The sequence below is a fragment of the Melanotaenia boesemani genome, chromosome 23 (assembly GCF_017639745.1).
Source record: "Melanotaenia boesemani isolate fMelBoe1 chromosome 23, fMelBoe1.pri, whole genome shotgun sequence".
NCBI classification, from domain to species: Eukaryota; Metazoa; Chordata; class Actinopteri; order Atheriniformes; family Melanotaeniidae; genus Melanotaenia; species Melanotaenia boesemani.
The window spans coordinates 16,016,108-16,028,242 of NC_055704.1; the positions used below are offsets into that span (position 1 = coordinate 16,016,108).

At 38.2% G+C, this 12,135-nt stretch overlaps 1 protein-coding gene across 2 annotated transcripts in view; it reads left to right on the top strand.

Annotated features, from left to right (window-relative positions):
• tbc1d22a (TBC1 domain family, member 22a) overlaps positions 1-9,764 on the top strand; it is a 130,419-nt gene extending 120,655 nt beyond the window's left edge. For both annotated transcript variants that reach the window (XM_041977416.1, XM_041977415.1), the window contains exon 14: positions 8,141-9,764. In XM_041977416.1, the coding sequence (XP_041833350.1) occupies positions 8,141-8,269 (129 nt within the window). In that variant the 3' untranslated portion in view covers positions 8,270-9,764. The remainder of the gene's footprint in view (positions 1-8,140) is intronic.
• Positions 9,765-12,135: the final 2,371 nt, after the last annotated feature.

A 12,135-nucleotide genomic window follows, 5' to 3' on the forward strand; every position in this document is an offset into this window, starting at 1 on the left:
CTGCAGTTTCATGTGAGCTAAAAGCCTCAACCAATCTGACAACCATTTACTCAAGCTTAAATCTTATTCAGACTCCCACATCTCCATCTTCATCTTCGTGAATCTGACTTCTTTACAGACTTTTTGACAGAGTTTGACCAATTGTTCAGTAGCCATTTACTCCAAACTGAAATTTGCAGACTACAAAAGTACAAGATTGGGCTATAAAGTGTTTACTCACCAGACCTCCTATTGCTCAGGGCTAGTTTTACCTGTGTGTTTGCTGATGGCAACAGGTGAATGCCCCATTACATTTCATGGCCTTGCCTGCTGAGTTATCCATCGAGGTAACGTCACAACCTCTCTCGCTACATATTAAAGGCAACTTGGCTGTCAGCTCTTACTTCCATGTGCTGCAGTGCCCCACTCCTACATTAACACCCACTGTTTGCCAGAGTGTCTATTTTGTGAAATTATATGAACTACAGCAAGCTAATGGCCCCAACAGAGTAGCAGACTAGGCCCATTACACCTTGGGGGTGCTGCAAAATGCCATTACCACCTCCAGCAACCTCTGCACATCAGCACCTCTGTGTGTGTTTGCGAAGAGGTGTTGGTACTGTTGAAGGAGGTTGGATGTGTATTGACATATATATCATAGAAATGCAACAGGTACTACAGACAGTGGCTATTTTTGGCCACAAATGCATGTCCTGTTGATATGTACAGCACAGCTGTCATCTCTTGGCCATTTCATTGGCTATTTCTCCAGGGATTTTAGCTGCCACTAGAGGCAGTGGTTGACACAGCAGAAAAGACAGTGAGGCACTCATTGTAAGCACTTGACTGAGCACCAGCTCATCATACCAGCAAATAGACTATTTAGTTCAATGGAAAAGCGGCTTTAATTGTCTGTTTTATCTGTGTCTGTATTTGTGCGAGTGTCTGCATTCCCTTGCCTCTATTTACCACTATTGAATTCAGTCACTGTGTAAATAGTCTCTAAGGTAATATTTCTCTCTGCCTTCATTTGAGGCTTCAGCTCTTAGAACTAATATTCATCTTATATAGTCTCATTCAACTTGCTGCTTTCTTCATGCCCATCAGCCCTGCTTTGGCTCTGCTTCTTGAAGGAGTTTTCAGTCCTGCTAAGTGCCGATCCACCACCGAACATGTGCGATTCTGTAAATATAGGACTGAGATGGAGGATCGCCTGTTTTAAATTAGCTCGGACTCTTCAGATTCAGGTTAAAACGATAACTATAAACTCAGAAAGCAAATGTCTCTCAACAGTGGCCTCAGTTGTTTGCAAAGCCATGTTCTATTTATGAAGAAAGAGCCTCAACACCGACTGTATTGACAATCTGCTTTCCCCTCTTTATCAATACCCATTGACTGCTTTAAACCTAGCAATGCATAGAAGATGAAGAGCTAATTGTCTTTTGTTATGTAGAATGCTGTATACAATGATAATGAATGAGTGTCTTTGTTGGTATTGTTGGATATATGGATATTCATGTCTGAATAACCCCAAGCTCCCACACATGTATTACATACTTACAGGCACATGTTGCTTCCTGCCTGTGAATTCAATCCTCCATAGTATCCTCTTTACTGCTTCCCTGCTGTAACACTGACCGAAAATAAGGTGTATTGGAGCAGGGAAACATTAAAAACCTGCAGGATTCTGTGCCTCGAGGACCGGAGCTGAACACCCCTAGCATACACTCATTCACAGTAACTGTAGCCTCTCAGCATGGACTGTTGCCACCTTTGTGGAGTGAAGTGACAGCAGCCGCATTTCCTCCCAACTGTGAGGTGCATGCAATTAAACAGTATTAAAGTCGTTAGCTTAACAGAAGTGAGAGCCAGCAGATGGTTACGATGCAGAAACACGCTCTTAATGAAGCTCCTCAGTCACTATAGTTAGTGCATGCATGAGCACACTTGTGGGTGTGTGTGTTTGTTCTTTTGGCTCAAAGCAGCACTCGGTTGGACAGTGGTTGGTCCTCCCGTAGCATAGCTATTACTCCCTGTGGGAGATTCATAAGGATCCAGTAGCACATGGTAAATTTCACCCTAGCTACTTATTTATCTGTAAAGGCAACAAGGGGAGAACATTTTAAAGGTGCAAGGCATCATTGGAGAGGTTCTTGAATTGTTTGTTTTTTAAACATCAGAAATGAGGGTCATCTTCTAATCCGCAACCAACCGTTGTGCAGCATGAGAAGCTCATTACGTTGCTAAGAAACATGCTGATAAAAACGGTTTGCTGCTGATTGATATAAACTGTGTAAAAAATAATATTTAAAGCTTTGAAACACATATTGATTTTTATGGCACTTTGCTTAAGGGTTTGGAAGGTCAGATTTACAGTTTTTATCTAAATTATTCAGCAAGTTTAGAGTCAAAACAGCTGCTTGTTAAAGTGTAACCATGATTTATCTCATGGAGACAATGTCATGAGTCTTGACACAGACACACAAAAAGAGGTCAAAACACATTGTTGAAACTATAAAATATTTTTTTTTTTAATCCACTTCTCATAAAATATAAAATAGTTAGCTAGCATTTTGTGTATATCCATGCAGTTTCCTGTCTTTTAAATGTACACAGACTTCATAACAATTGCATTATTACCATAAGCAAAAATACTATATTTGATATTACTGTGGAAAAGTCTTAAGCCAACCTCCATTTCTTTTTATATTGCCAGGAAAATGGAGAAGAGGTGCAGTGATTTCCTTAAGTGAGCAAACATGATTGTAAAACAAATTATATAATACAGGAAAAATGATTAAAGTAATTATTCGCCCATTCACACATATTGTGATTTTTATTAAATATTCACATTTTATGCAGTTTGGAGTCCTTTTACTCTACATTTACAAATCAGTGGACTGATTAGTGCCTTGCCCAAGGACTCTTACAACCTAGATAGACTGGGGATGAAGCCACCAACTTTCCAGTAGGAAGTCAGCACTTCTATTAGCTGAACCATGGCTGCCCCAGTGTTCTTCCCATTACTGTCTGTTACACTTACTGTCCGAACCTTCTTAGCCAGTAGTTCTTGTCATTTATTTAAGTAGTTTCCAGGAATATTTCTCCAGGCTTTTTAAAAAAAACTTTCCGAAACTCTTCTTAAGATGTTGCTGCATTTTCTTCTATTCTCTATCAAAGACAATAATGGCTCTGAGGAGGATTCATCACTCCATATGACCTGTTCAGTCTAACTCTTCTATCATTTGGCATACCTCAACTTTTCTCCCTGTTTCCCTTCCCCAAGAAGCCATAGCTACTATAAAACCCAGTTCAGATGGATTAACTGAAGGTCCTAATGAATCTCTCAGCTCCTTTGTCAGTTCATTGAATATTTTTATATTATTATTAAAGATACTGTTTATGTGCTGCAGGTTTTATTCCTTCTGTTTCTCCATTTTCCAAATTATTTAAGGAAACACTGCACACCAGTCTGGGATATGTCACATTTTAAGTTAATATCTCTTGGGAATCACCTTGTTGAAATTTCATTCAATTTCATGTCTGTCAAAAAACTTCTGGCTCTTTTTTTATAACCTGGAGGACTTTAGCTCAGCACACTTAAAAACAAAGTGTAAAATTAAAGATAAAGAAATGAGATATAGCTCAAGACTTATATTTGCTAATTGTTAGCAAATATCTATGTAAATACAATCTTAATAAAAATGTTTCAGTGCTCCCATCTTTCCATTTTCTTCTCAACCTGAATCTGTAATATGATCATACCTTTTCATCAGAGTAGAAAGCTTAGCATATAAACAACCAACAAAAAAGAATTAAGCCTTTTGAAAGAAAGGTTTTCTCATATCAATTAAATTACTCCTTTGAAAATGTTTCCTCCTTAATAAAAAAACCACTCCATACAGCACGCTAAACTCAGCTGAATACAATGCCTTCATTTATTTCTTTCAAAGGATTTTTGTTTTATTTCTTTTTATATATTATTTTACTTTTCTTTAATACCATCTTGAGCTGCATTTCATAAAAACGAGAGCCTTATGGTGTCAAACGGTATCATCCCACGACGGTCAAACCTTCCAGGAACACATTTTTCAAACAGGCCTTTAAATAGATTTTTTTCTTTTCCATACCTGTCATTGTCAATAACACCTTATCGGCTTAGATAGGCACTCGGAAGTGTTTAATGGCTTTTTTTTTCTTGCCTTGACAGCATATTTCAGACTTATTTTTTTTTTACCTCATCATTTGTGACACCCACGATTCTTGGGTATTTGACAGATTTTCTCTGTAGTTTATTTCTGCTGTGAAGTAGTAGAGAGACTGACTCCTTTTCTGTTGCATGAATTTATTTCCACTGTGGTAATAAAACACATCTTTTTCTTACAAAACACACCAACAGACCTCATAACATACAACTCAGCATGCTTACAGGCACTGATTTCTCTTGCTAGCATGAAATGTTTGCTTTACACCTTTCATGATTAACCTGATCATTGAGCAGCAACTTCTTGCTCACTGAATATTTCACTTATTATGTAACCAGGATGCAGTGATGCTGTTTTATAGGAAAGTTTCCTTTCACTTTAAAGAGCCCGGGGCTGTGAGTACAGTAGGGAGGTACATGGTGTCTAGCCTCAGGCATCTAGGCCCACAGAGGTGATGCACAGACTACTTTATTTACACATAATCACACTATAAACTTGTTATGTTAGTTGCTTTCTAAATAATTCTCTAATTTGTCTTTTCTTCTTTAACCTGCTCCCTCTTTCTTCTCTTAAATGAACAGCTAACTCATAAATTATGTTCTGCTTTAAGGTCTACTTAGCAGGGCATCTACAGTTCAAATGTTGTACCACTGTTTAATTCACTTCCTGCGGGCTTGCGACTGTTTCCACACGAGCAGATGCAAAAAAAAAAAAAAGCCAAAACGTCTTGAGTTTGTAAGACACAAAGCCACTCCCACTTATACGCAGTCTGTTTTCTGCAAGCAAAAGTGGTGGGTTTTGAATGTGTGAGTAAGTGATGAAAGAGGAGAGCTGATAGTGCCGCTCGGCTGAATACAGATGAGAAAGCCAAGCTGAATTCTGATCAGGACACATCCCGCTCTCCTCCTGAATGAAAATACTTCACAGGTCTTTCTGAGGCCGTCACCTGGTCAATGCGTCCACGTTTTCGTTTTAAAGAAGCAGCCGTTATAGGATTGTGTTTTTATCCTGTTAAATTAAAGAAAGCTGGATCTTCTTATGGAAAGTTGAAAATCCTGTTTTATGATTGAAAACACATGAGGATGAATTTGTTAGCATTTTTATCAGCTCTCTCTCCCAACCTGAGTTTTTTTTTTTTTTAATATACAACATATTCCAACGGGGCTTGAACACATTTTGCTCATAAAAATCAGTCAGTAAAGTATTTAACAGCTACTCTCTTTGCTTAGCTAAGAAAAATAACCAATTTTAAAAATCTGGTTTGTGTCCAAACTAATGTTCAGGTGGGTTCTCCTGCAACTCATTCAGTAGACAGGGTGGGTGAAGCAAAGTCTTATGTGTGAAATCTGGCTTGGATGGCAGTTTTCAGTTTAATTAGTTGAAGACATGTACTTTTCCCTCTTGTGGAATACAAATGCATTTTGTTGAAAAGTCACCGGGGTCGTCTCTTGGGCTCATTAAAAACTAGCACGGAAGGAAAAATTAATGGAGCCAAACACCTTTAGTCGAAGACGTAGGAGGGTAAACCAATGCAAAGGGCCTTCCTATAGTGACCGTGTCCATTTAAAGATTTGTGTAGTTTGACTTTCTCTGCACTTAAAAAGAGAGGAGCGATGAGTGTGCATGAAAATTTAGTGGCACTTTGACTCGCTCGTAAAAGTTTAAATATTTGAACCTGTGCTGAAAACCTTTTTGCCACAGGTTTGTATCCTTTCAGTTCACAGCAGCCTGCCGAGGAGTCAGATGAGTGTAGACACCATAACCCCAACGGGATTTGTCTTTCAATGTGATTATCAACACTGTGATTGGTTGTAAACCCTGTTGTCACGGCAATGATTTCAGCCTTGATGATAAAAGCTCCTGGGACACCAATCCACAATACGTGCACTGGCAGACACACTTTCACTCCGTCTCAGTGCTAACCAGTCTCATTCCCCTTTGAGAGAGAGGTATTAGTTGGCAAGATTGAACTCGTGCATGTGTGTGTGAGGGTGTGTGTTGCTGTTGTCTGTCTTCTTACTTACCAAATAATGTACAGGACTGGAATCTGGGGGAAGGCTCAACCTGCACTGAATTGTACCTGACACTTCTATTCTTTCTTTCCTGTTTTTTTTTTTTTGCTCCACACACCGAGCTTTTTTTTTTCCACTGTCTCACAGATGTTATTAAACCACTTTGACTGAGTTAACAACATCTGTGTCACACTCAAAGCACACAAGTGTGTCATCTGTTGCGTCATCACAGTTGTATTTATTAAACTTGAAAGCCTCACAGGATCAGGATGCATCTGCAGCCTCTGCTTGTATCATGTTTGGTTCTTTGTTTTTATTTTTATGTGTAATTTGTTAACTATTTAGAATCTGTCTGTGTCCGAATGGGTGTTTTTTTTTACTGTCTTCAATAACACAAAAAAAACAAACTTAAATTTAAATTAAAACAGATTTTTTTTTCCTCAACCTTGAATGTTGATGGAGTTCAGCAGCATGTAGTGAGCCTTAATCCATCCTTTTGATGGAAAGGGTTGTGGATTGATGCTCCTTTTATCCTGATACCTTCACTTTTACTTTCTTTTTTTGGCACTGTAATAGCATTAGCATTACATTTTCAGTTTGTAGGATTTTTTTTTTTATATACAATGAAGTTGGTCAGTGAAGGCACCGGAAACCATTTCTTTGAATTTGCACTGGTTGAATAAAGGTTTAAATAATCAACAAAATACAAGTTTTTATTCCATCACTTTTCAAAAGAAATTAAGTTAGTTGATACATTCAGAGAGAGTAGTATTTAGTGTTTTTTCATTAGTATTATTATTATTATTAGTAGTAGTAGTAGTTGTGGTATTATTATACCAAAATTTTATGTCATTTATGGTCTTTCTTTACTTTGTCTTTAAGATTTGATTAATAAAATTACACTTCTCTGTAGTTCAAATAGTTCTTCACTGTAACTCAAGCTTAAAGAAATTGGTTTGATTAAATATATTCTAATTGCACATCAGAGTTTTGAGCTCCACTGCTATCACAACTTCTTTTTCTTTAATCTGCTTATTACAACATCCATTTGATTCTAAAATCCAATCATGCGGATCATAGAGGTGATGCACCTGTGCTGCTTTATGTTTTATTTACTAAAGGAAGAGTCATCTTTGGCTTTTAACAACATAGTTAGTCCATCTTTTAAGCTGCAAACAATCTGGTCTTATTAGTACACAAGCATTTTTGTTGCAAAAGCCGATACATTTATCAGTATTAACAGGGTGTCTTGATGTAAAAGTTGGACAATCATGTATGATTAATCTGATTAGAGTTGTGGTGCAGTTGATAGAAAAACGATACAGCTGGATGTTGCTGCAGTTCCACTGACAGATTTTCCTTCTGCCTCATAAGGCATGAATCCACATCGAGTTAGTTAAAGATTTCTTAGTTAAATATAACAAAAACCTGAATTAAGTTTTTTTAAGCTAAGTTGCTGAAATGAGGTGTTATGCTCAGATTTGTTTGGAACTCCAACCATTTGTAGTTTGCATTTATTCCCTTTGCCTGCATCAGATTGATGTTACCTTACTGTCAGACTGAAGCTGAGTTTATTATCCTAATTTGCTGTGGTAAACATTCAACACCTCAAGTCTAAACTGGTTCTTTTATCTAAAAAGAAATGACTGTGATTTTGTGTAAATGTAACACTAAAGACAGAATATTCAGCAGCGTCTGCCTGCTGAGCATCATTTTAAGTTTTCATCCATTATGTCCTTTTTTTTTTTAAATCTTTAAATATTGATCAGTTGCAGACTCATATTTTCATTTTTTTTTTTTTTTTTTTTGTCTTGCTGGGGGATTTTTTTCTTTTCTCTCTGAACTCCTCTCAGTATCGTCTCTTTGTCTAATAAACTAAACTAATATCCGTTGTGTTTCTTTATATTTTTGTCATATGTAATTGTTTCTCCTCTCTCATACCAGGGCCTGATGATCCTCTTACAGAACCTTCCCACAATGCACTGGGGCAACGAGGAAGTGAGCGTGCTGCTGGCTGAAGCCTACCGGTTGAAGTTTGCCTTTGCTGACGCACCCAACCACTACAAGAGATGATGAGTGTGGCTCTCCACTGCTGCTCCTCCTCCTTCTTCTGTTCCTCATTTCCTGTCCCACAGTCGTTGCTGGACTTACAGGCCTCTACATAGAGGGACCTCCCCTTTTCTTAACCCCTCTTTGCCCATATTTCCAATGGGCCTTTCAGCTATTAAGAGATTTGAATCAAGGAATGACTCAGAGGACGTGCAGCGTAGCAGTTTAACACGATGATGTGGAGCCTTTTTTTTTTTAATTCTCTTTCTGATCAACTCTAAAATGTGGACGCCTACAGTACGATGCAGAAAAAACTTTTTTTCTTACATCACTCGGCAGTGTTTTTTTTTATTGGGAGATTGGGCTGCCCGTGCTGATGCCTTAGAGAACAACCTCCGGCCTGGTGCAGGACCATGAGCTGCTGCTCAGCACAGCCTGGGTTACGTCACGTCCATCTCAGAAATATGTCTTTTTTTGCTCACTTCCACAACCATGGCAATACATTGTTTTTGTTTCCCAGGGTACAGTTTTAATTTTTTTTCTATTTTGGATCTAGAAAGATGGCAGAAAGGTATTTGTTCACATGTCTAAAGTTTTGATGGTTAAGCAAAGTACAGCAGGAGAGATTGGAGGAGCTTGTCTCCTACATCCTTCCATAAATCACACACAAGCCAAATCATCCTCCCTTTTATCCCGTCCTCCCACCTGCTCTGCAACATCACAGCATATGAGTGGAAGACAAACAGAGGTATGAGGCCACAGCTCTGAAGGATCTGAAAACATTTAAAGCGGTAAAGAAGCCATCAGAAGAAAGAATTTATTACCACTTGTTGGGTTTGACTATGTAGGGCTGTGTCGTACTAATAACTCCCTCTCTCTGAACAAACTGTTGGACTACCTCAGAACTTATTGTAACATATTTTTATGACTCATAGAAAAAGAAAATAAATGCTCATTTGCAGTCCAACACAAAATTGTTCACATAAAAAATGAAACCATGTTTTTTTTAATGCTAATTAACAATTTTGCCTTATTCCAAAAGACAAAGGAAAAAAAAAAAGTCCAAAGCTGGTTTCTTGTTTGCTGTCATCACTTCAGCTCCTTTAACATGGCTCCCATTTCCAAAGTGCATAGAGATCTCAAGTGGAACCTTAAAACGTGATGGTTTTTATAAGGGATTTCCACTGCCAGCATGTGTAAAATGTAGTTGGAGTTACAGTAGTAACACAGTCTGAACTGAGCTCAGCATTAGCAAGTGATCCTTATTAGTCAGTCACCCACAAGGCCTTTATTGTTAGTTCATTCTTTATATAAAACATATGAAGGCAGGAAGAGCTTTCTACTGGACTTTGACTGCAGTCACATTTGTTTGATCCATATTGGTTCTTTTATTTTAATCATGTGCAACCAGCACTGATATGCTGCAAATATAATATCTCTGCTCTTCTATAAGGTTGTGCAATGTGAACCATCAGGACTATCCTTGTCATGTATTTATTAAAAATGACCCAAAAATCATGCTTCAGCACCTTGAACATGGCTGAGTTTAAAAAGTTGACCTTTTTTTGCTTCATAAAATCCAGAAATGTATCTTTGAATATCAGCATTTTCCTGTGGATGCATTTTCTTCTGTTCTCTCATATCAGGACAGAACTGATAATGTAACCAAAATGTCCCTAAACAAATCAATAATCAAATCAGAATTCATTTGAGAAGTCAAAAGGGATATCCAGTTTAGTCTTTTACTAGGGTTATTTCATTTATAAAGAATATTTTTGTTGCTGCAGGATCATAAATTGCTCTGTAAGTAAAAACACAATGACATGAAGCAAAATATCTCCCAAAGGTGTTTGTCACATTTGTTTGTTTCTGGACTGGGAAGGTCAAACAATCTACTAGTCAAAACACCCTTTAAATAACTTTGCATATAGCAATATTGCACATAAATAAAACATATTTATTTGTGCACAAATCTTCTGAAATTGTTGCAGCTGCAACATCAGTACACGACATGTTTCTCAGCACGCACACGTTAGCCAAATTCAGTAGCACCACATTGGTGTAATGTTGCAAGGACGTGGTGCTGGTCGGGTAATCAGACATTCATGACATAACTCCAAGCATTCAGAGCCTCCTGTCGCGACTCCACCAGGATCCATTATTGTCACTCGAGCCGGCAAAGGCGGCGAGCATAGGTGTGTGAAGGAGAGACGGAGGGAGGGTGTTGTTTCTTTGGAAGTTTCAGCGCTTTTTCTCTGTGAGCTGTCAGTCTTTGATCACACGCTGGGATTTTTATTTTTTTTTTTTCCCCTCATTTCTTTTTTTACACAATCTGAACCAGTTTTACAAGCCCCTCATCTCCCATGCTCCCTGACAAGCAAAAACTGCACTTAATTTTAAAGTCTACAGCCTTTTTCCTCTCCTCCTTTTGTATGAGATCTATTCTTTCAATCAGCATTTTAAAGATTCATCTTTTAGATTTTATTTTGTTATGCTTGCATATGTTTACATTTTTCAAGAGTGTTACGTTGTGCCTGACTCTATTTTGAATTTGCTTTGAATTGACATACTATACATCCTCTGACATCCTCTGTTTAATCATTGTCTGGGCATTTAGATCATATTAGTAGCTCAAACTTGGGAGACGGATATCCGCTAAATCTGTCACACAGGCCTGTCAAGCTCTGATACTCAAACTACATGCATGAGGGCTGTAGTTGTACTGATATTTAGCAGTTTAGTTTGGAGAGCAAAAAGGCTAAAAGACTGTCTTTTTTTGCTTCGTTGTACAACAAGTTAATAACTAAGTATTTCATACTTACCTAACAATGCCATAAAGCACAACATTACCCAACTCCATGAGTTTTTGCAGAAGAAAATGACAGTGCTTGAACATGGCATTACATTGCCATTCACAGAGGCTTACAGTGCTAACGTTAGCAGCTCCATCCTCCCCCTTTGTGTAAAATAGAGACAGCCAGTCTGCTCTCCTGGATTATGTTAGCCTCTTAATTGTAGTAAGACAGCAATATCTTCTTTTTTAAGTCCATCTCTGCCAGTGAAGATGTTGACATATTAGCTTTAGCCTCAGCCTTCTGGCAGCAAATCACAGCCCCATTTAAAGATTCGTATCAGTTAAATCAGTTCATAGCGATAACATCAGCTTATTTAACCTGGTTGTTACAGCTGATAAAATCTGCATGTCCACTCAGCAGGAGAATCACTGGCTTCTAGCTTGAAATGAGAAGCTGCTTCGTCGACCTCTGACTGAAATTGTCGGCGAACACTTTCTGAGCCGAGGTGTTAAAATGACCACCATTGCGAATATGAATAATAAATGGAAAGCTTGACAGGTAAACATAATCAAGGGGGACAGGGATTTGAAAACGGACAATATTTGTCCCATTTTTTTATCCAAAGTTCTGCTTCTAACAAAGTTAAGTTGCCTTAATTCACAGATTTATATTGATAATGAATTCTGTCTGGGAGACTGTGATGTCCCGGGGCTGCAACTAATGTTGGAGGCTGACTCTCATTGTCCTCTGTGAATGTGTGTGTGAGAGAGATTGATAGGTAAAGAGAAGGTTTGAAACACCTCCTCCTCCCTGGATCATTCAAAGAATGTCTCTCCATTGTTGCTGTAATGTTAGATGCAGTAATTTCCCTGGGGGCAAGAATCAGCCGCCTACTTACAAATCTGTGAAAATGAGATGATTTAATAAACAAAATCATGAACGGATTTACTTGCTATCAATTTGGAATCAACCTTTCTCTTGCACACACACATCTCTATGGTGATCTGTGGCATCACACACACAGGCAGGCTTCATTCATGGGAGCATGTAGAGGCTGGTTTCTGAAAGTAACACTTCCAGCTGCTTTCATTTCTG